At 41.6% G+C, this 25,064-nt stretch overlaps 1 protein-coding gene across 1 annotated transcript in view; it reads left to right on the top strand.

Moving 5' to 3' along the window:
- The window catches only part of KATNAL2 (katanin catalytic subunit A1 like 2), a 37,879-nt gene extending 14,972 nt beyond the window's left edge, over positions 1 to 22,907 (top strand). The window contains exons 10-14 of the mRNA XM_028098346.2: positions 4,915 to 5,006; positions 7,190 to 7,300; positions 21,055 to 21,217; positions 22,168 to 22,270; positions 22,768 to 22,907. Coding sequence (XP_027954147.1) covers positions 4,915 to 5,006; positions 7,190 to 7,300; positions 21,055 to 21,217; positions 22,168 to 22,270; positions 22,768 to 22,907 — 609 coding nt within the window. The remainder of the gene's footprint in view (positions 1 to 4,914; positions 5,007 to 7,189; positions 7,301 to 21,054; positions 21,218 to 22,167; positions 22,271 to 22,767) is intronic.
- The last annotated feature ends 2,157 nt before the right edge of the window (positions 22,908 to 25,064 follow it).

Genomic DNA, 25,064 nt, shown 5'->3' with positions numbered 1-25,064 from the left:
AAATTGAAAACAATTATTTTTTCAGATGCCCTGAGCAACTTTCCTCCACAGTGCCCCAAAGCCTTACAGTTTTTTCCGCTCCTTAGGAGAGAAATATAAAATATATTTTATGTAAAATATAATACAAAATTTTATGTTCTAAAATTTTACTATACTTTCCAGTCACCTTAAGAGAACATCTGTTTGGGCGCCTGGGTGGCTCAGTTGGTTAAGCGACTGCCTTCGGCTCAGGTCATGATCCTGGAGTCCCAGGATCGAGTCCCGCATCAGGCTCCCTCCTCGGCGGGGAGTCTGCTTCTCCTTCTGACCCTCCCCTCTCTCATGTGCTCTCTCTCTCTCTCTCTCTCTCTCTCTCTCTCTCTCTCATTCTCTCTCTCAAATAAATAAATAAAATCTTTAAAAAAAAAAAAGAGAACATCTGTTTATGATTTACACCTCATTGTAAGGTGGGCCCTTCTCAGAAGTCCTGTTAAACAGTTGAATTCTGTAGAATGACTGGTATGAAATCAATACTAAGTCAGTGTAAATACCATGTATTTTCTGAAAAGAAATTACTCTAAAATATTAGGCTTGTTATATTCCCTTGGATGACTCATTTTCAAAATATTATGGCTTACTTGGAAGTCATAATAGAATATTTTTATAGGATTGATTTACCTAAAATGACCTATTATTTATTACTTTGATACTTTTCTCAAGTTACTTCAAATGTGTAAATTTTTATAAATTTTTATCACCCCTTCAAGATTGTAATTCGTGGAAATCCACGTTGACATCTGTTTCTTTGTTCTTTGAGTCTACCTTAGTATCAGGTCTAAAGGTGGGGTTGGATCTTACCTGTTCCTAAATTTGTGGGTTCTTTTTTTTTCTTAAAGATTTTATTTATTTGAGAGAGAGAATGAGAGAGAGAGAGAGAGAGCACATGAAGGGGGGAGGGTCAGAGGGAGAAGCAGACTCCCCCCGCTGAGCAGGGAACCCGATGCAGGACTTGATCCCAGGACTCCAGGATCATGACCTGAGTCGAAGGCAGTCGCTTAACCAACTTAGCCACCCAGGTGCCCCAAATTTTTGGGTTCTATGTGATACTAGTTAGTCTGATTTCAATTAGCTAAAATCCAACTAACTATAAAATCTTCATCAGCCTGAAGACTTTTTTTTAACATTCCATTTCTATGTGCTGAGGAACAATAAAACTTTTACAAGATGACCCCAGAATCAGTTTAGATTCATCTCCTGTCATGAAAAGTGGTGTTTACAACTGTGAGCACAAAACACTGCAAGATGCTCAAAGAAAGATTACATTATATTCCCTGGACAGGACATCCCTAAACAGAAGAATAAATTCAAATATTTTATGAATATTCTTTTTTCTTAAAGATTTTATTCATTTATTTCAGAGAGAGAGAGCACACGCGCATGTGCAAGCATGAGCAGTGGGAAAGGCAGAGTGAGAAGCAGACTCCCCACTGAGCAGGGAGCCTAATGCAGGACTCTGTCCCAGGACCCTGGGATCATGACCTGAGCCGAAGGCAGATGCTCAACTGAGTGAGCCACTCAGGCGCCCCTTTTATGAATATTCTCAGTGAAGATTGAAACTACTAAAAGAATTGTCTTGTTTAATGTTGGATAGCCAGAAAAGTCATTTAACAAGGACTCTCCATTCTGTGTGAACATTTTATTTAACTAAAGTTTTCCTTTGCTTCAGTATTATTTTGTTAGAATTCTTTTTTTTTTTTAAAGATTTTATTTATTTATTTGACAGAGAGAGACACAGTGAGAGCAGGGACACAAGCAGGGGTAGTGGGAGAGGGAGAAGCAGGCTTCCCGTGGAGCAGGGAGCCCGATGTGGGACTCGATCCCAGGACCCTGGGATCATGATCTGAGCCAAAGGCAGACGCTTAACGACTAAGCCACCCAGACGCCCTATTTTGTTAGAATTCTAAGGGCAAGGAAATGATTCCTCCCCCAATTTCTCCCTTTCCTTTCCCAAATATTTTTTAAAAATAACTATGTCGGAGTGCCTGGGTGGCTCAGTCAGTTAAGTGGCTGACTCTTGATCTCAGCTCAGGTCATAATCTCGGCTCAGGTCATGATCTCAGGGTCCTGGGACCAAGCCCCACGTCAGGCTCTGTACTCAGCAGGGAGTCTGCTTGAGGATTCTCTCTCTCTCTCCCTCTCCCCTTCCTCCCACTCATGCTCCCTCTCTTTCACTCTCTAAAATAAATAAACAAATCTTTAAAAAAACCACACTAGTATTTTGGAAAAAAAAAAAAAAAGGTACAAAAGGGAATATAGACCCTTGAGCCCTCTCCCTAGAGGCAACTACTACAGTTTGCTAGAGCAGCCTTTCAGGACATTTATCTATATCTATATTAATATCAACAACTTCCATCTATATCTCCCTTCCTTATTAAATACAAGCTGGAACATACGACACATAACCTTGTATACCTTTTGATTTTTTTCCACACTCAAGAATATAACTTGGCTGTTGTTCCACACTATTATAGACAGAACAGTTCTTTTATAAGTCTGCATGGCATTTCATTGCCCACGTATACCAAAATGTAATTAACCTGTCTTTTCTCAATGGACATTTAGGTTGTTTCTAGTCTCTTGCTATCGTGAACAAAGCTACAGTAAACAATCTTACTATATACGTGTCCTTGCATACATAGTAGTGTAGGACAATTTCTTTGAAGTAGAGTTGCTAGGTCAGAGAGAATGAAAAATCACTGATTGCCAAATTACCTGACAACAGCGTTGCACCAGCTTACACACCCATCAATGATGTGCACTGCTCATTTGCTTCCCCCACCCTGGCCAACGCTTGCAGTACTTAAATTTAAAAATCTTTGCCAATCTGATAGTGAAAGTAATATTTCAGTGCTCAAATATGCATTTATTTAATTCTGAATGAACTTGAGCATCTTTTTATAGGTTTAGAAGATATGTGTATTTTCTTTTTTTCTGTGAAATGCATTTTTGGTTTTGGATATTTAAAAAAATAATTCAACAGGGAAATAGATAACCTCTGCTAACCTTGAAGGATCTCATCTTCTATCCTTTCAGAAATTATTTTCTGAGCTCTTGGAAAGATCCTCACCTGGAAAATCTTGGTCATGCTGTCAAGATCTTTACTATGCAGTTTTCAGATAAAGAGAGCAGCCCTTCAGGACCTTCCCCTAAATCAGAGACACTTTCCTACCATTTGTTTCTCTTTCTATTCCAATTAAAGAGTTATTTATAGGGAACCCTTGGGTTATGTTCCTCCCTCCCCTCCTAATGTTCTTGCCTCCTAGGAATTGATGCTATTGAATAGTTGAGTGGTCTCTTCAGCAAATGCACACACCTGTTGGTGCTTACATCTTTCAACACCCTCCCCCTGCCCCCCAGTCATATGATTTAACTTCCTCCAAGTACTTTTGAAAATTTTAGACTAATGCTTCCAGAGCACTTACCCGGAATTCTATATATTCTCTGGCACTGGAAAGAGCAGTGGCGTGGTCAATATGGAGACATAGGCTCCAGATGTGGTTCTCCTTCCAACTGGATGTTTGGTCTTGTAGAGCCTCTTGGTCTCTCTGCACCTTAGGGAGCACCTTAAAAACATGTGTGGTTCTATTAAAGAGTTCTGATATTCTACTTTTCATTGGGAAGATTGCTGCTATTGTAATCATCCTTAGTATCAGTTATATCTGGGCTTTTTTTGTGATAAGGAAAACAAGTTACTGGCTTCTAATGAGAGGGTCTCTATTGTGTCTAAAAGGCATTTGTGATGTGTGTCCCAGCATTGATACTGTTCTCTCAGTTCATTAGGCTGAGCCAGTTGTCTCGGCTGAATGAAATAGGATTCTGTGAAAGGAAAATACTTGAGGATGAGCATGGATGTACCATACGTGCATGCAGTGGTGAAGGTGAGGAATTTCCCACTCAGTGACAGGGAGACCTGTAAGGGATAACCTGCCACTACTCACGAAAACTGCAATCTGGCCTTTTCTGGGCTCTTCTCCTCTTATTTGTTCTGTGATGCTTTGCTAGTGTTAAGTGACATGGAGAACAAATCCCCTATGCCTATTAAAGAACTTCTATTCTTTTCTAAATCTCTACTGCTTTCTCTGATCAACCAGTGAAGAATTACATATGGTGCTCAAGAGATCAGTTTCAAGGTTAAAAAAAAGAAAGGTTTAGTTTTTTATACTCTTTTCATCACCACCACATCTCCCTTTAGAGCTCTTTATTTTGTTTTTATATGTCTGTTCTTTTGCTGGCTGCTTTCCTGTTCTTGTTCAGTCTATAATATTTTATTTTGGAATGGAACATTTTATTCAATTGGGAATTGCCTTCGAGTACCTGAGCCTACCAAACAACAGTGTTTGGAGTGGAATGGGGGCCCCAAGGAGTGATATGGGGAGTAGAAAGGGGCAACATTCTTCAGCCTTGTTACCCATGACTGGAACTGTATCCTCTCCCTACAACCCTTCCTTCTAAGAATAACTTTCATTGTCCCTAAAGGTTAAGGGAAAATCAACAAATGAGTTTAAACATTCCAAGGCTTTTGTGTCCATATGGAACATATGATTGGCAGGGAGTCTCAGGGGCTAACTAACTGACTAGAAGCTCAGGAACTGAGTTTTATCTTAAGCTCTCCCATTTATGATTAGTAACCTTGAGCTTACCATTAACTCTCTCTGTCTCCAATTTTATCAAGTGATAAGTGGAAATAATTGGACCATCCATGGGGTTGTGCTAAGGAGAAATAATTGCAATGATTATAAAGTTATTGTGAAAGAACAGAGTGCAGCATAAATGCTTAATGTTACAGCCATCCTAAGCTTTTAATCTCTGGGAGCATCAGTGAACTTAAACTTAAGTATATGAATTTGAATATGTGGTTGCTTTTCTCCCACCCAGGTGTTATTTGAACTTGCCCGCTATCACGCCCCCTCCACCATCTTCCTGGACGAGCTGGAGTCAGTGATGAGTCAGAGAGGCACGGCTCCTGGGTAACAGACAGGGTTTTTTTTTTTTTTTTTGGTCATCACTTCTCCCCTCTTGTAAGTGTGTTTGATGGTCGGAAGCCCATCGACATTTACCAGCAGAATGAGCCTATTAATAAGCCCACAAATTTTCTGCAGACACATGGAAAGGTCTTTAAATTAGATCCTGTTAACTGAGTAGCTGATTTAAGGAGTTTTTATAACCGGAGGAAATGTCATCCTCCCTTCCCCCTTTCCCCACAGAGTGGTTTTCAGGCCTGAAGATCACCCAGCCCCATGATCCCAGGCTGCCATAACGGTCTTGCTGGCTCAAAATAGCTGTCTGTGACCACCTCCTCTGGAGCCAGAGGGGCTGCCTGCGGGGAATGGGGCTGCAAAGGCCAAGTCCCGAGAGGCAGCCCTCGACAAGGTGTGTGAGGCCAGGGAAGCCACCACTTCTCTGTGACATCAGGTTGTGGCTCAGCCTGATTTTAAATATGTCAAATATGTCATCTCTAAAGATTAAGTGTCCACTAATGTCCCCAGCAGGAAAGAACACATCTCAGACTGCAGTGAGCCTTCTGTGTGTGTGTGTGTGTGTGTGTGTTTTAAGAAAGTCTTTCTGTCTTAGTCAGAAGTATTCTTCTTTGAAACTTTTTACTAAACCTGGCTTGGAAAAACATGTCTCTGGGCAATCTCAACACAGCTGCATTTATTAATGGCCTCTAATGGTCCATTATCAAGGCAGAACTAGTAGTAATAAGAGGCAAATATTTAGCTTCTTGGATATATAACTACAATATAATTTATGAAATTTTACTTATTGGAAATCATTTTCCTAACAGCAAAGCAACCATTAAGATGCACCCAAGAGGCATGGCATTGATGGCATTGACTTAAATGGGAAAATTGCCATGGCTTAATGGGTGCTAGTCAGCCCCACGCTGGGACACCTTGTCTTTCTATTCAGGACCTGATGGGAGCAGAACAGTGCACAGGCACCCAGCTGGGCACCCATCAGGCAGATCACTCTAGTGCTCATCTCACCTGCAAAGACCTGGCCCACCTGGCTGCCTTACCATAGTGACCTGTGCACTTGTGCTTCATTTGCTCTGTCCATCTCCACTCCCAGGTTTCCCCACAGCTTTGAATGTGCTAATTTGGGAACTTCATCAACTATCCTTGTGTGTGCTCCCAAGGGGAAGCTGAACGTCAGCTTCCTTGTCTGGAACTTGGACCCTAAAAGTAGAGTCTTCAAAGGGTCAGGGAATAAGGGCAGGTGCTCTGAAGACTTCGTGGGTCATATGATGTTAAGAGAAAAATTATGAGTAAATGCCAAATAAATATACAACTCTACTGTGAGACTCTCCTTTCTCTTAAGAAAGGTAGTTTGATAGTGAGTGGCACAGTTCTTGAAAAAACACATACCTAATCGATGCTGCCACCATACACATGCAGAGATGAGAGGCTGAATGGCGTGCGGTCCAAGAAATGCATTTTTTGTCCTTTTACTTCAATCTGTACAAGTGAAGAGGAAGGAGAACCTGCTAATGTAGTCAGTATTTAGAGCCAATTTAGATTGTTAGGTCCTGTAGTGAGATCCTTCTTGTTGGGAGGGTCTTTGGCCGTGGTGGAGGTGGGGCTCAGAAGGTGAATTTGCACAGAAGACAGCCTCAATCTGCTGTGTGAGGAAAGCATACTTTCCATGTCATTATCTTGGTTCTTATTAGAAGAGAATGAAATAGATTCATTGTAGTAGCTCATCTCTCTTCTTCAATAGATTATATCCACAAGTTATACTAAAAGAAATGCTGTGTATAAAAGTACTTTTATGCCCGCTACAGAAATGAAAGGATTCTTCTCAATTACACCGTTTTCACCAAGGGCAAACAGTACTGCAGGTTGACATAGCCCGGCTGCAGTAAGTCCATCAGGGCTACTGTCTACTTTTCAGCTGTTTTCTAGTTCACTGCCAGCCTTTGGTTTTCTTTTCAATATCGTCATTATGTTCATTTACTTCCTTTCTATCACCCTCTATGTGAAAATAGTACCAAACTGCTTGTTTCCTCCAACTCTAGTACAAGTGGCTCCTTAGAATGAGGCAGGGAACCTGTTCTACAGGCACCGAGTCATTGATGTGAATGCTACTCTTGTCCTGGAAGCAAAGGCTCCACGTCTTGGGAGAATCTCACCTCTGTGTCTCTCTGTAGGGGAGAGCATGAAGGAAGCCTTCGGATGAAGACAGAGTTACTGGTGCAAATGGATGGGCTGGCTCGCTCAGAAGATCTCGTGTTTGTCTTAGCAGCCTCTAACCTGCCATGGTAAGAGATCTTGTTACATTTTGAATACATTTTTAAAAAAGATTTATTTATTTGAGAGCAAATGCCCTAGAGGGGCAGAGAAAGATGGAAAGAGAGAATCTCAAGCAGACTCCCTGCTGAGCGCAGAGCCCTATGTGGGGGTTGATCCCATAACTTGGAGACCATGACCTGAGCCAAAATAGAGTCTAATGCTTAACTGACTGAGCTACCCAGGTGCCCCTTGAATACATTTTCATGAGCCACTGAGTACGGATGAAGACATTGTGTTGACCGTTTTGGGCAAAGGCTCATTGTTTGGTTCCAGCCCTGGGGAATTAATCGGAAGTCTTTCCTGGTCAAGTCCTTAGTCCTTGCTATCTGTACCATGAAAGAATCTGCCTTAATAGAAGGAACATAGGCCAGGCCTACCACTAACAATATTTAAAATGGACATTTTGGGGCACCTGGGTGGCTCAGTTGGTTAAGTGTCTGACTTTAGCTCAGGTCATGATCTCAGGGTCCTGGGATTGAGCCCCATGTTGAGCCCCACCTCAGGCTCCATGTTCAGAGGGGAGTCTGTTTCTCCTTCTCCCTCTGCCCTTCTCCCTGCTTGTGTTCTCTTTCCTTCTCTCTCTTTTAAATAAATAAATAAAATCTTTCAAAAAATAAAATGGACATTTTGAGTTTCAAGTCAAATTATTTACTATATTTGAGCAGGGCTTTGGCAGAGAACTATAAAATGCCAAAGTGTTCAGGCAGGATTCAAGGAATATTCCAGAAATAATATGTTTATACTTTAACAGTATTAAAATCAAACTTTTTTTTAAATTAGGAGGAGAATCTTTAATGTTGCATAGTAAATAGGAAGCTAAATAATCTCTAATTGAAAATATAATCTACTCTCAGAGTCTTTTATTTAAATTGTATCCCAGAGTGGTTTAAGAACAATTCTAGAAGTGGAATTGGGAAATAAGAGAGGTTGACTAGGGAAAAACAGTATCTATTTGGAGAGTATATTTAAAAAAAATAATTATAATCCCTTTATAGTTCCAAGAATATTTTCACATACATTATTTCTTTTGAGCTGCAGGTGAAGACAGGAGACAGATAAGGGAGTGCTGTTTTTTCCCATTTGCAGACAGGGACCAAGGACAAGGAAGGTCAATCCACCCAAAGTCCATAGCAAATCTGCAACAGAGCTGGGACTTGTCACCCTAACCCCCCACTGTCCCCCCTACCCCATCCATTTCTGTTTCCACATGCAAAGACGAAAGAGAAACTCTTCTGTCGTTTCTCTTGCTGGTCATCTAGGCTCCCAAAGAAGTCACTGAAAAGAGATGGTGATGTTCACATGTAATCTGTTATTTTAAATATATTCCTAATTTCAACCTGGTTCCACCTTCCCTCAAATTTATAAGACTTCACTAATGTGTAAGGTGATCAGCATTTATGTGTTCATGATAGAGGTATTTATATACAAATATTAAAGTGACGTCCAAGCAGAGAACTGTCATTTAAATGTGACTGTGAAATCCCTCAGAGAAAGAATCTCCATTGCTTCATCCATTTGAAATAGGGTTGATCATAAGCACTTTACTCCCCTCCCAGGTGATGTGGGAGTCAGCTGGAGAGGGTCTGTGCATGGCTCTGGGAACGTCTGTACACCCTGGGGGGACCGACACATTTTCTACAGGAACAGAAAACCTTCTACTCCCAGTGAATACCTAGGACTTTGTTGAGGAAGTTACTGTGCTGCCACAATTTCCCCTAGGTGATCAGTTTTTGGTAAACCCCAAATAAAATGATCAGAGAAGAAAAAAAAAGGCAATCAATCAAATATTAAAGCTTAGAAGTCTTTTCCAAAAGAATTGCCCCTCATCACGGTAAATGACAAATACGCACAATGCTTTTGAGCTTTGCCTGCATCGTTACAATGTACCTTGGAATCAATATGTTCTTTCTGACCCACCCTTGAGCAGTGCTGGGCTCTAGAAAAACTTCTTACTATGAAAAATTCCAAACAGACACTAAAGAAGAGGAAAAAGCACCCACCATTTCCCAGTTTCAGTAACTAACATCTTGCCCAACTGATTTATTGATTTTTAAAGATTTTATTAATTTGAGAGAGAGAGCGTGCACAGAGGGAGAGGGAGAAGCAGGCTCCCCACTGAGCAGGGAGCCTGACATGGGGTTTGATCCCAGGACCCTGAGATCACAACCTGAGCCGAGGGCAGACGCTTAGCCGACTGAGCCACCCAGGTGGCCCTTGCCCAACTGATTTAATCTATTCCTGCCCCCTCCCTCGTTTTGCTGCAGGACCTTAAAGTATATCCCAGACTGTCCTGTCCCTATCGTCATGTCACCTCTCACAATATGCCTCAGTATACATCTTTTAAAAAAAGGACATTTTCTTCCATTACTGTACAATGCCATTACCACCCCCAACAAAATTAACAGTAATTCCTCCATATCATCTAATACCCAATTTACATTCAGATTTCCCAGATTGCTCCAAGATGTCTTTTTACAATTAATTTACTGAACTGGTATCCAAACAAGGTTTGAAGTTTGTAATTGGTTTTTCCCTTAAGTCTCCTTTAATCTAGAACATACCTCCTCTCTCTTTTTCCCCACTTGCCATTGACTTGATTGTCAGGGAGACTGTCCTGTAATACATCTAAACTGTCTGGATTGTGCTCATTGTATCCTTTAGTGGGAAAAATAATATTTAGAGATCGCAGTCTTACAGGGGTGCTCCTTGCTAACTGGGTTTTCATTGCTTCTTGGCCTTTTGATTGGGCAGAACTAGGGAAATACATAGTTTTAAAAAGAAGCAAATAATGACTTCATACTAGTATTTTCCATCCAAATTTAAGATTACAAGAGCTTTAAATTATTTGATTATGTTTGTACCTTTTCTCTGATTGTGAAAATCTTAGTTCTTAACATTAATATAATTAATAATCACTTAATCCTAATATGTAGATATATTTTGTATTTGTGTATGGAAGAGAGTTTCTCAGTAATAATACCAATACTCTCATGACAGCAATATTTTGATGAGGAAGATGGTACACACCTGGCCTGAGATGGAAGTGCTAATTCAGGATTTCTTAACTTCAGCACTACTGACATTTTGGGCCAGATAATGCTTTGCGGGGGCTGTCCTGGGCATTGTATGGTGCTGAGTAGCATCCCTGGCCTTTCGTCACTAGATACCTCACTGAAAGTGAACGGTCCCCTGTAACTGTACCCTGGCAAATATAAATCTTCCCAGAGTCTTGTGTAGCTTAGACACACACACACACACAAACCTCCATTGTAACAACCAAAATTTGCTTTCAGACATTGCCAAATGTTCCCTGCGGGTGGTGGTGGGGGGGGGGGCGGGGGTAAAATCATCCCTAGTTGAGACTCACTGAACAGAAGTAAGTGACAGACATTATATAGAAACAAACTGTCACATGCCCCACAGATGATCTCTCAAGGGGTTTTCTTTTAAACCCCCCAAAATAATTGAATTTGGTTAACTTACACAAAAGGTGGCATATTATATAAATTGTTCTGTATCTTGATTTTTTTTCTTAACAAAATATTCTGAGCAGAAAGTTTTTACTCCCTTTATAGCTGTGTATGTTCCATTTTGTGCAGCATATGATAATCTATCCCAATCACCTGATGATGGGCATTTGGGTTATTCCTACTCTTGCTATTATGAATAATGTTGTAATGAATAATGGTGCGCATATATCACTTTGTGTATTTGCCAGTGTATCTTTGGGATAGGTTCCTGGAAATAGAACTGCTGGGTCAAAGGGTTAATGGGCATGAAATTATAGTAGAGATTGCCAAATTTCCCTCCATAGAGGTTGTACATTTTGTATTCCCACTAGTGTCCTGCTTTCATTACTTAACTTTATAGTGAGAACATTTCCAAAGTCATTAAATAATCCTTGAAAATTGGATTTTGTAATGGCTGTCCAAAATTCCCACATGTGAATATGCCACAATTTAGTTAATCATTCCTTTCCTGTTGAACATATATGATGCTCCCAACTTTTCTCTATTATAAATAACACTGAAATGAACTTCCTTGAATAAAAATCTTTGACCAAAATTTGGGTTTTTTTCTTGAGGACAGATTTCTGGAAGTAGGATTACTGTATAAAAAGGACATGGATGGTTTTTAAGCCCCTGGCTACATACTGCCCAAGTCCATCTATGAGGAGATACCGTGTTCTTATTGAGGCTATTGGAACAGACCTTTCTCTTGGCTTCAGTGTCTTACATGAGGGAACAAACTTATCTGATTAAAGCAGACAGTCCTTCTGGGGGAAATAACTAAATCATACCAAACTATATAAAAACCCAATCTTAAAATCCCCAAAGAGATTCTTCATGGTTGGTTAGTGGTAGTTCTCCCCTACAGCTTCTTTCAGGGCACAAGGCTATCGTTTACTACTTGTTAATTTACCATCTTCCCTGAGGGGGAGTCCATTCTGTCTCAAAGGGTTGGTCAGTTTTCCCTTCTCAGCAGTGAAGCCTCTCTACCAAGGAGCACCTTCCCTCATCTATAGTATCACAGAGATGACTGGAAGGAAGCAAGAAGTAACAGCGTGGCTGTGTCATTTACTGTGTAAATAAGCAATGAGGAGAATAACAAATGTTGCATTTGTAATATTATCATTAAAATAACAGCCATGTAAGAAATGTTTAGTGAGCACAATTAGGGCTAATTTGACCCACCTCAATTGTTAAGTATGCACAAACTCACGCCTAAGAGTCCAGAGGGAAACAAAATACTGAACAGGGCCATTAAGGCAAATGCCATCCTTAGATGTCTCTTGAATTGGATGGTAGTTTGTACAAATAGGTGTGAAAATTTTATGTGTGGAGCATGAGGAAACTCATCTCTTATTAACTATTGCAGAAGGGCTAGAAAGTTCACTATCCTTCTTAAAAATCAGACACTAAGTACGACCAAACTTTGGATTAAAAACAAACAAATCCCAATCCTAATATTCAGAAGGAAGCATAAGATCCAGAAGATTATTGCACTGGGAACGTGCAAGAATTTACCTATGTAAACTGACTTCTTCCTGTATGAGCTATCTCCTCTCTGGTGTGATATTTCTATGAAACTGTGTGCATGGGATTGAAGAGCTCAGCACACATAACCCCAGTTCTTTCCACAATTTCTCTGTGCATTTCCTGGGCTCCAGGGAAAAGCCTCATGCCTTGGCTATCATCACCCTCTAGATCAACGTTTATCTGAGAATGGTCTGCCATAGGTCAGTAAGGATTATCCGAAGGATAGAATCTAGTGACCTAGTAAGTTCAAGAGATACTGAATTGAAGACAGTTCAACTGGATTTTCCCCAGGACAGGACTTCTCGGTGCCTTTAAGATGTTATTATGTGAAGCTAAGAGAAAGAGGTACTTTCCATACTTATTTGACCCCAGAATCCTGTCCTCAAGGAGCATTTCACAAGACCAGTGTTCCATTTGAGAATGCTTTGGGAAACAGTGGTTTGCATGAACTCACTCTGATCTGATGATTGCATCTTTTTCACTGCAATTGCATTCAGTCATGCTTGCAGGCTTTTTATTGTTCACTCTATTTTTGTGCTTACCAGTGGTCAAACTGTTTTGCTTGAAATTGCTTCTGTCCATACATAATGTCACTATCCCAAGCAACAATATTGAGTCCGTGATCCTCCACATGAACACGATGGAATATTATGCAGCCATCAAAAGGAATGAGATCTTGCCATTTGCAACGATGTGGATGGAACTGGAGGGTGTTATGCTGAGTGAAATAAGTCAATCAGAGAAAGACATGTATCACATGACCTCACTGATATGAGGAATTCTTAATCTCAGGAAACAAACTGAGTGTTACTGGAGTGGTTGGGGGTGGGAGGGATGGGGTGGCTGGGTGATAGACATTGGGGAGGGTATGTGCTACGGTGAGCGCTGTGAATTGTGCAAGACTGTTGAATCAGATCTGTACTTCTGAAACAAATAACGCAACATATTTTAAGAAAAAAGAAAAAAGATAACAGGAGAGGAAGAAAAGGGGAGTATGTCAGAGGGGGAGACGAACCATGAGAGATGATGGACTCTGAAAAACAAACTGAGGGTTCTAGAGGGGAGGGGGGTAGGGGGATGGGTTAGCCTGGTGATGGGTATTGAGGAGGGCACGTTCTGCATGGAGCACTGGGTGTTATGAACAAACAATGAATCATGGAACACTGCACCAAAAACTAATGATGTAATATATGGTGATTAACATAACAATAAAAAAATAAAAAAAAAAAAACACAAAACCAGGAAAGAAGGGTGTGGTGCAGGACTGGGTACGTGCAGTGGGGAAGGCACAGGACTGGCTGAGCAAGAGGTTGCTAGTAGTAATCTTGCCCTTGTCCCGTTCATATCTTACTCCATTTGCTTGGTTCCGTCAGACATAAATCTCTTTCAACCTGGCCCTACTGTAGCATTACTCTTTCTTCTTAATGGTGCAGGTTGACTTGTGAACTGTAATTTTAGAACCAAATTTTACAAACTATGAAATGTAACTGTTTTATGGGAAATTTGAGAGCTAGAGAAAAGTACTTACAATTTTATCACTGTGACACAGGTATTAGCCTCTTTGTATATACCTCCTGGCGAAAATGGGTTAATTATCATTTGTTGCCTGTGTACCTTTCCATGGTAATTTTTCCCCCCAAAGAAGGAATAGTTTTACTGTTTCGGCTATGTAGAAAAGTAATACATGTTCATTAAAAATACAGTATATGCTTTGGTATTGCTTGAAAGTGAACGGTCCCCTGTAGCTGATATAAATCTTCCCAGAGTCTTGTGTGTGTGTAGCTTAGACACACACACACACACACAGACACACATGATAAAAAATGTGATCATCCTATGGATGCGTATTATTTTCTTATATGGCCTGTTTTTTTTTTTTTTCTTTCACTCCATATATTGTGGACAAGTTTGAAAATCTACCCAATTCCATACAAAATTCCACTGTATGGATAGGCCATAATTTATTTGATTTTCCTTTTCTTTTTTCTTGAGGGTTTTAATATAGCATCAGCCTGGTGGATCATGCTCCTCCCACCGCGGCTCAGCTCCCAGCTCAGCCCCACAGATACTCTTAGGTGGGAAGCAGTTTTTTTCTTTAGTGTTTGGCTGGAGTAGGGCAAGTATTATCAAAAAGGTTTTCATAGTCCTTCGGATAAAGAGAATGGGCTTTTGCCTGTGCATGTTAGCAGTTTTGGGGCCTATGCGTCTCTAGTACCCACTGGGGATATATGAGAAGCAAAAAGAAAACCCAGAGAAGCCACCGTCACATCATCTCTCGAGTCCCGAGGTGCCTAACCTCTCCTCCTCCTTCCCACCCTTCAGTGTTTCCCAGTATTCGTTCGCTGTATTATGTCCAGGGATTTTTAATTCTAAGAGGGTGGGCTGTTCCATCTTGGCCAAAAGTGAAAGTCTCTTCTCTTCTGATTCCCTTTTTATCTATTATACATCTTAAACACAATGATTTTATATTCTAGGTCAGTGGAGTCTGTTAGTTTCTCCTGCTTTCATTCATGGTGGTTTGTTATAGGTCTTGTAATTTTAGATGGTGAGCTTCCATTTAATGAAGGGGACTCCATCTGTGAGTCTTGCATGTGCCCTTCCAGAGAAAATTTATATTTGACCGTGTCAAGCTTTAGACCACTTTAAGCTAATCCTCAGCTTAAGGTTTCTCTGATCATGCCAATGAGAGTAGGTCTGTAGTGCTGAATCACGAAGGAAGACTTTTTCCTACCCCAAAGTGCAAGACAGACAGATTTCCTGTTCCTTCCTTGGTAGTGGGTGTATTTTTCTAACCCATCCTTTCATAGAGGATGTGCCCTCTGGTTGTTTTATGTAATGGGCCTTGACTCCACCTCCCATCTTGAATGGGCCCAAGGCCTTTTATGCTATCCCACATGTAAACTTTCAGATCCAAACCTTTTTGTAACTACGAGGCAAACACCCCAAGTCAGCCACAGCTTCAACTTCAACAGCTCAGTGTTGCTTCCTCTTCATTTTTAGTCCTCAAGAATTTTGGCCCTGCTTCTTTGTGGGCTCATTATTGTGTATTCAAAAAGTGTTTCCTATTATTCATCATTTTTAAAGGGACTTTATAACAAGAGATTTCTGGATATCCTAGAGTTCTTCACTGTGCTGGAAACAATCTTCCATTTTTAAAAAATCAATTATTGATAATATATTTGCTGGAAAGAGTAATGGGAATATATCTTTGTTGTTGGTACTATAGTAATTAGAAATAATTTTTACTCTTTATTATAAAGAGATGATGCTTTTAACCCAAATATCAGTAGGGCATAAACTGAACCGATTGCTGTAGACTTTCCTACTGGATCCTCTTGGCTCTGGCTTGTGAACTCACTTGTCAGAATGAGAAGTCTCTTGAGATGAGAGGCTGGAGACTCCACATGGAGACTACATCTTTCTTTTCTTTTTTTCTAGATTTTATTTATTTGAGAGAGAGAGAGAGAGAGAGAGAGAGAGAGAGAGAATGCACAAACAGGGGGAGGGGTAGAGGGAGAAGCAGACTGCCTGCTGAGGAGGGAGCCGGGTGAGGGGCTCAATCCCAGGACCCTGGGATCATGACCTGAGCCGAAGGCAGCCGCTTAACCGACTGAGCCACCCAGGTGCCCCAAGACTACATCTTTCAATTCATCTTCAAAAGTATTGCTCAGTCAAGTGAGTTTGATGAATCATCCCCTAAAATCGTTTCCATTATTTTCACTAAAGATGAAAATAGAAAATTTTATTCCCATTGCCTGAATTGATGCTGATTTTCTCTATTAATCAGAACAAATGACTATACAATGCTAATTTTCAACAAAGCAGATAAACCTTCATAAATAAATGCTGGGCTTTAAGAAAGCAGACCATTTTACATGAAGCCTATAGCCCTGCACCAAAAGTTCATTCATTCATCCAAGTAGTATTTATTGAGCACCTATTCTGAGTATTCTGCATGATGGATGGATGGGGAATTCAAGAAATGTGGTCCATGATCATTGGCCTCTGGAAGCTGGCTATCTGATGGGACAATGAATGAGATATAAACACAAATAATATGAGATGGGGATATAGCCAGTACTATGTGAATGGTACAAACAATAAGTAAAATACAATTGTACAGGGAAGAGGCCATTTCTGAGAACAGAAATTTAAAAGAAAAAAAAAAAAGCCTTTATGGACTAGAGCACACTTGAATTGGGCTTGTAAAAATGACCTGGCTCTTGGTCGACAAAGTGGACAAAAATTGCCTGAGTAGAAGCTCAAGGAAGATGGCAAAACATGGATTCTGTGAGCAGCAAACAGACCAGTTTGGCCCACGTGGGAAATATAGATAAAAGTCAGCTTATGCGGGCTTCACTGTGGGAAACGAAGTAACCTTTACTGCTTTTTTCATTGGATCCCCATTATCTACCACACAATACTGCAGTTCCTCACTCTGCTCTTCAAGGGCGGCCATGTCCCTTCATATGGGTTATGGACAAACTGCAAAGGTTGCTTACAAAATGGAAGGTTCCTTTCCTCCTGCCATGCTGAATAGTTTGAACTTAGTATGTTTTAGCTATTGAATGAATTAGTTCTGTTTCCGAATTCTGTAAAATTTGGAATTATCTCTGTCCCAGGAACCACACAGTTTAACAGGGGAGACAGGTAAAGGGCTGAGGAGAGGCCCTGAATTCAGGTTTGGCGCAGAAGCCCATGGGTTCGGGTGCAAGGCCTCGGGGCTCGGGTGCAAGGCCTCGGGGCCCAGGCAACTGTCTGGGAGGCCAGTGAGCACAGGCCCAGCAGCCCGGGCCTGAGGCCTTGTGAGGCTCTTCTGTGTCTCACATCACTCTTGCTGGTTGCTTTTGCCTTTCGAGGTGATGAAGGTACCAGAGAAACAAAATAAAGGAGACATAAGAATGGAAAAACTAGTCAAATATCAAAGTGTAAGAGCTAAAGGGAATATTTTCTGGTTGCCACACATTAAATTTTTTCATATAACTATATTGGCATAAAGAATAATTCCTGGGTACATTCCATTTGTCCTTTGTTTCCTCCCTTGTATGATTATATTATTATTGCTGTCATTAAAAGTGCATCCATCAGACCTGGCTGTCAGAGAGTTGCATTTACTTTGTGCCCACAAGCAGTTTTGAGGTAAATCTCTTGCTTTAGGGCATTAGTTGATCAATACAGACATCTATAGTGAGCTATTGTTTCCCACCCCCCGCATGACTCCATTTTCCTAAGGCATTCTGGGGACCTGCTCTTCCTTTCAATAAGAAGTCCCTCCAGGTGCGATGGGGAGACACAGGAGAAGGTACCCCTGCAAAAGGACGTTCCTTCTGCAGTCCCCTGCCTTTGCAGGAGGGGCAGCTGGTCCAAGGAAAGGCCTTGTAAGAAATATGGCAACTGCTTGTCACCCCCAGCTCTGCAATTTCCTTCAGGGTAGTCTCTGTTCCCTTCCTGGGTTTTAATCCGATCTCAAGTCCCATTTTCATCTTTGATGTTTACGGGACCAACATATCTGCAGTCCAAAGCCAAAACCTCCCTAGGATTGCCTCTAGTTACTCATAAGGAGGGAGTCTGTCTCATTAAATTCTCTATTTTGAAGACTTAGCAGTGACAACACACTTGGCAAGTGGTATCGCTGAACTAAATTCCTAAAATGTGAGTTTAATGGTTTCTCCTCTATTAAATTATCCCTCCCTCTCTGCCTTTCCTTTCCCATCTTCTCCTCCCATTCAGCCACAACTCTCTGCTGTCTGATTCTGCTCTGGATTCATTTAGCATACCATATTGTATCGATTTCATCTTCTTGGAGCCATGTCTGCCAGAACCTTCTTGCCAACACCAAACTGACCTGATGATCCTCTGCACCCATAGATAAGGAGACCCTGGGAGCTCACCTCATCATCCTGGAGATGTCCTTTCCTTTCTGTTTCTTGAATCCCATGAAGCCCTTTGGTTTGGTTTCTGCTCTCCCTTTGGTCTTCTAGTACTTTCCTGATCAAGGGTGCATGGGAGGTAAATACTTGTAGGCTTTGCGCGTTGAACATATCTTAATTCTGTCCCCACAGTTGTTTGATCAAGATAAAGACTTCTACATTGGAAATTATTTTTCCTCAGAAGTTTGAAGGCATTGCTCTATTTTCTCTATCTTCCATTGCTGATGAGAAGAAGTCTTCTTACTGATCCTTTGTCTGTAACCTGTTTTTTCTCTCCGTAAGCTTTTACGATCCTCTTTGTGCTTGGGCTCCTGCAATCTCATCATGATTGGAGTCGGCGGTCTACTGACAGTTACTGTGCTGGCATCAGACCCGTACCAGAAGCATAGGCTCTGGGCTCTCGCTTTTCGGATTCAAATCCACTGCCACCATTCTCTAGCTTTCTGACCTCAAACAAGCTACTCCACCTTTGTGCCTCAGTTTCCTCACCTTAAAATGGACAAAAAAAAAAAAAAACAACACAACATAGTACCTACCTTGTAGGGTTGTTGTGAGAATTAAGTAAGTTAATATCTGTAAAATGCTAAAGACAGTGCTTGCCACTTAGAACTACTACTTAAGCAAGTTTTTAATATTTCAAATACAAAAAAAGTAATTTCCTAGTTTCACAAGATTTCCTTGACCCTGTGCCTTGAATAGAAATGTTGGCCTTGGGAGGGTGAATGGCTACACAGAGGGAGAGGGCCTGAGTCTCTGACGTGAAATGAAATTTCAACAGGGCAAGGCTGATAACAAAGCGAATGCAAAAAAAGCAAAAGGTGATTGTTATTGCTGGTGAAGCACCCCAGACTATGGATTCTCAGCTCAGGACTAGAGGGGTAACAGATAAAGACAGAATCTTTAAAGAAATCTAGTCACCCCAAGTTAGGATTCACATATGCTCCCTGAAAGGGTGTTTTCATTTTTCAATGTAAAAGGGAGTATCAGGACAGAGATTCAGAATGACAGCAAGAAGAATGGGAAGGTGCGCTGGACATTGTGTCTTTACGAATGAGAACTACCTGGTGGTGCTGCTTTCATTGTCACTCTTTATTAATGGTTAAGCCAGACCAACACACAGGCATCGCCTAATTTCTCTACTAGGAAATCAAATAGATGTTTCCCTCCCTTCTAGGAACCTGAAGTTTGAACATATAAAGAGTTCACAAACTCACGCTCAAAATGACCTACTAATAGGAACGGTAATTCAAGGTAACTGAAGAGCCCCAGTTGAGGGAAAGCTCTACTTTACTGAATACTGCCAAATAATACATTTGGAATGAAAAAAAATTTTTTTAAATCACTATTTTGCACCACTCTTACGAAATAACCAACTTAAAGATCATTAACAGATGCTAAAACCACTAGTTGAAAGGGGATGGGAAAAGGGGTATTTACACAGTGCCAAAGTATTGTACATAAAATACTTACTACTTGCGAAGAGATGTTTACTTTATAATGGAGCGATCTGTGGTCACCAGATGATCCCAGTAATTAGACACCACATCAGTAATAGTGGGATACACCAAAATGTGGATCCCAATGTAATGAATATGAAAACATAAAATCATCCATGAAATATACTTGCCAAAAATCATTACCCTGATTCTAATTAAGCTTTTAGATCTAAATTCCATCACAGAGGACAGGACACAGAGGAACCAGTTATATGATACCATGAGGAAAACATCAGGAGGTCAGAATGTGTCTTATCTTGGTCAAGGCAAAGTCTAAAGAAAGGGCAAGGAGACTGGTCTAGATTATAAGAGATTTAAGAGATATAACCATATGTAATGCATGATTCTTGATTGGATTTGGGTTGGAAAAGATATTTCAGGGATCACTGGAGAGATCTGAATATGGAATGAGCATTAGACATATTATGCAATCAGTGTTCATTCTTTTGGGTCTCATAATAGTATTAAAGCTATGTAAGAAAAATGTCCCTACTGGGGGAATTACATGCTAAAGCATTTTGGGGGTGGGGTTTCATGATGTAATTTACTTTGAAATAATTTGGCTGGATGAATAGATATGAAGCAGATATGACAAAATGTTGACTGCTGTTGAATCAAGACGGAAGGTTTACGGATACCCAATGATTCCACTTTTCTATCTGTTTGGAAATTTTCTATTAAGAAGTTCAGGGAACTGGCTTGCAGATGCAAAATTGCATAAACCTGGCCAGACAGTGTTTTAGGAGGGGCAGGCATGCGGGTCTCAAAGGGCCACATTTCCACTGGGCTCCCTGGAAGGAGCTTTTGCTCTTTTGAGTTCAACCAGAGCATGGCGTGACACAGTCATTCGCTCCGGAATGTATGAGAGTTTGGGAAGAATTAATGTACTTCCCAGAGTGCCCAAGTTATTGTCAGGAATAATAACTCACTGGCAGCATCAGGCTGAATAATTCATGGTACGACTGCAATGGGAATACTCACGTGTGATGGTTGTTAGTTGGATTTTTCCCCCCAAATTAAGTCACCTAAAATTATCTCCTTTACATGAGGTATTTTGGGGATCTGTTTTCTTTTTTTAACCAAGTCTTTCTCCCAAACAACACGCGGTAATTGTCCTATTTGCGCACGTACAGATGTAGAATAAAGTCAAAATGCAGAATTGCTTCCTACCATGCTAAATTGTTCTTAAAATATAGTAGTTCCTTCAGAAGTGAGTTGGCCGCTCTTGCCAGTTCCTCTGTTTCCCCCGCAATCCCAGGGAGCTGGACTGTGCCATGTTACGTCGTCTGGAGAAAAGGATTCTGGTTGGTCTCCCCAGCCGGGAGGCCAGGCAAGCCATGATCCGCCACTGGCTGCCCCCTGTGAGCAAGAGCAGAGCTCTGGAGCTGCGCACACAGCTGGAGTACAGCGTGCTGAGCCAGGTAAGCTGCCCTTGAGGGAGCACCTGCAGGCCAAGCAGCCGCCACACCAATCTTCTGGGCAGGGTCCTCTCGTGTGCTGTTTTGGGGGCATATTCCTTGAGTCACTTAGAAAGACTTGAGCTGCCCCAGCAATGCGATGTGCCTCTTCTTCATGAGAGGGTGAGCTCTTTGTCCCTCAGAAACATTCACGTGGGGAGAAACAGCACAATGTAGTGGCAACAGCATAGGGTTTCGACTCAGAGCACCCCGTCAAATCTGGGTCCTGCCCCTGATCAGCTGTGTGGCCTCAGGGAAACCCCTGACTAAGCCTGTTTCTTCATCTGCAAAACAGATAATTAATATGCCACAGTGGATTACTGTGATGATCAAGTTTTTACAAATGGAAATGGGGGTACATGCCTGCTACCCTCATTGTCACTGGTGTCACTCCCTCCTGAGTGGACACTTGAACATGTTCTCTGTTCATCTGAATGATGAACATCTGAATGATGTTCCCTGAGGTTTCTCAAAGGCAGGTATGATCTTATTCACAAGAACAGAAGTGTCTACCAAATTTGATCATCCTTGGATTTGGGCACAAGGGCCCCATTAGGCTACCATGGGTGGTCTAGTCCTTCACCAGCATCTTCCAGCATGTATCTGGATGGTGTTAGGAAGTTGTTTACTGCCCAGCTTTTCAGGTTATCCAAACACATAAGCAGCCTCTCTCCCCCTCAAGCATTACAGATCTGGGAATCTTTGTGTAATGTTCATGAGGGACAGATACAGATTCTAAACAGGGGCTCTTTTTAAAATTTATTTACATTCAATTAGCCAACATATAGTACATCATCAGTTTTTGACGTAGTGGTCAATGCTTCATTAGTTGCGTACTGCGTCTTGCCTATAAGAACGTGATCACCACCAGCACCCTGCCTGCTGACCAGCGGCTGGTCTGCGGCTTGTTTCAGGAGACTGAAGGCTACTCAGGCTCAGACATTAAGCTCGTCTGCAGGGAAGCAGCCATGCGGCCTATGAGGAAGATCTTCAGTGCACTTGAAAATCACCAGTCAGGTATGGTGGGAGTCACAGCGACTCTGGGAAAGAAATTTCTTTAAAAACCCAACTTTCACCAGCAGATGGAGCCTTGCTCCTGTTCTTGGTGGCTCTTCGCACTTGGAAACGGTTCTTTGGTCAAATTGTCCATGTACTCATTTCTCCTCTGGTGTTCTGTTTTGGATCAACTTTGCCCCAGATTATAAACTCCTTAGGGCTCGGGCTTTTCTTTGGCACACTATGATGTTGGGCTGGATCCATGTGGAACACTATATAACTCTTAAACACTACTTTGATAATGATACATTTAAGTCATATTTTTTATCTGGGCTTCAGGGGCTGAGATGCACATTAAAGAATTTCTTCCCCAGCTCTCTTTAGTCTTGCCTTTTGCTGCATTAACCATTAAGAATGCTGCATTATGCATTGTCTTGAAAAAAGGTCTATTAGCTTTTCAAGAGCACAGATCATCATAAGGTCAATTATTGTGCTGTTACTGCTGTGTTTTTATCTAGAGAGCAGCAACTTACCTGGAATACAGCTGGATACAGTGACCACTGCTGACTTCTTAGATGTGCTAGCTCACACCAAGCCTTCAGCAAAGAATCTGACTCAGAGATACTCAGCCTGGCAAAGTGAGTTTGAGTCTGTATGAAATCACATCTACCCTGACCTGGCCACAGAGACAACCACAGAGGCCTTCCGATTTATTAGTGTAAGCAGGAGAAGAACATGATGATTGGGAGAGAAAAGAGAAAATTATCCTTGAAGACTGAGTTCGTTTGAATAACTGTACTATTTTGGAAATGAGAGATATTTTTGTTAATTTTTCCTGATTGATGCCCACAAAATACTGAAGATGTCAATTACAGGTGTATATGCTACTAGTCACATAACGGAGACTTTTCTCACACTTAGACTCCATACAATTTGATCAACAGTTTCTTACGGTGCTCCTTGTTTGTGAATTGGTATTTTCATTTTGAAGAAAAAGATGTAGTTTGGGAAGGTGTGTTGGAACGCACAGTGGCTCCGAGTTGGGGGGGCCCATTAGAAGCGAAGGGTGACAGACCATCCGACCAGCAGATGGGGTTGAGGGTTGGTTAAGAATAGGCGCAGGGAAGGACACACAGCGTTTCTTCTGACAACATCCTGAGTGTCATCAGCTCTCCCTAACTCTGACCCCAACCAGTTTTCTCAGCAGCAAAGCCCTAGCAGACTAGCTCCCCCCGCCCCCACCGCCACCCCCGGCCCCGGGGTCGCTGCTCCACATCAGGGGAGGAGCATGTGGAGTCTCAAGCTAGCAGCACACCACCACCAGCCTCCAGCCTGAGCTTCCAGTCTGAGTTCTGGCTCCCAGTAACATCTCTGGACAGTTCACATCCCATGTGCTCTGCCCTCTTCCCATTGCCACAGCTCCTCCGTGGATCCAAAGCTTAGGATGGGGAACCTGAGATTCAGAACAGTCATCCTGAGTCTTCCTCACTTAGTCTCTCCTACATCTCCTTATGGGGTTGTTAACAGTTGGAAGCATCTCCCTCAGAAACTCATGATCTGAACCATCTATTTTCAACCCCTGAAAAATGCTGCTAAGTGACGCCACCACCCCTCTTCCCAGCTAGAACTTACCTGTGGTTGTCCCCCCCTTCTTCCCTCCCTCACCTCATTTTCTTCATCCCAGCAAGGCACACTCCTCCTCCGAAGAAAAACTTGCAGGAAAAGGGACATTTTGGATAGCTAAATATTCCAAAGGATTACCCTAATTTTAAACAAAAACAAAGCATTTTGGGGAGGGTACTATTTTGAGAATATCCTCAAATGCCTTTTAAAATGCCATTTCATGGGCAATGTAGTCAAACTGGAAATATACCACATATAGTGAATTAAAAATAAACAAAAAGACATTTCATCTTAGTATATACTAAACTCAAGCTTCTTTATGATCATGAAGGTCTTAACACTATCCAACACTAGCTCTACTCTAGATGTAGAAATCTCTAAATGGTCTCAGACATCTGCTTCTCATGTTTTAGGATCATTTCCTCTTTTCTTTCTCTTTCTTTCTCCCTTCCTTCCTTCTAAGATTTTATTTATTTGTCAGAGAGAGAGAGAGACAAAGGGCAAGCACAAGCAGGGGGAGCGGCAGGCAGAAGGAGAAGCAGGCTCCCCGCTGAGCAGGGAGCCCGATGTGGGACTCGATCCCAGGACCCTGGGATCATGACCTGAGCCGAAGGCAGACGTTTAACCAACTGAGCCACCCAGGTGTCCCAGGGTCATTTTCTTTGTCAGGCTGTCAGTGGACATTTCTTGCAGCTGTTAGTCCATTAGCTTGTGGCCACTAGCATCCTTTCTGATTTCATAAAATCTCAAGCAGATGGAACCTCAACCGTTGTTAATTTGTCGTGGTTGGAAAGTAGATATGTTTGTGCGTGTGTACCTAAAGGTGAACAGCTTTTGGATAGCATGCTTTTTGACAATGGCCCCTTTTAGCTTACTGCTCTTTCCTTACCCCAGTCAGGGTAAGCGTGGTTTTGCTATCCCTCACAGCAAATACACACAATCCCACGCACAGCTATGTACCTGACACACCTCCACATCCTTCCTCCATTCCTCCTAAGAATCTCCAAGTTCATCTTTGTAATACTTCCATCTTATTCAATCGCATATTCAATCCTCCTCTTTCCCTTGGGAAGTTTGTCTCCAAATAATTATGCAAGTATGTTTGTAGGTCATGCTTTTATTTCAGTGACTTCTTTATCCGTTTTATACACTATCTAATGACTTCTTGCTTTGGATGAAATGAAATGTAGCT

The sequence above is a fragment of the Eumetopias jubatus genome, unplaced genomic scaffold (genome assembly GCF_037043125.1).
Source record: "Eumetopias jubatus isolate StellerSeaLion01/CBP00866 unplaced genomic scaffold, mEumJub1_p1.0 scaffold_16, whole genome shotgun sequence".
Taxonomy (NCBI): domain Eukaryota; kingdom Metazoa; phylum Chordata; class Mammalia; order Carnivora; family Otariidae; genus Eumetopias; species Eumetopias jubatus.
The sequence above is the reverse complement of the archived record's forward strand: the minus strand, read 5'-3'. Positions and strand labels throughout refer to the sequence as shown.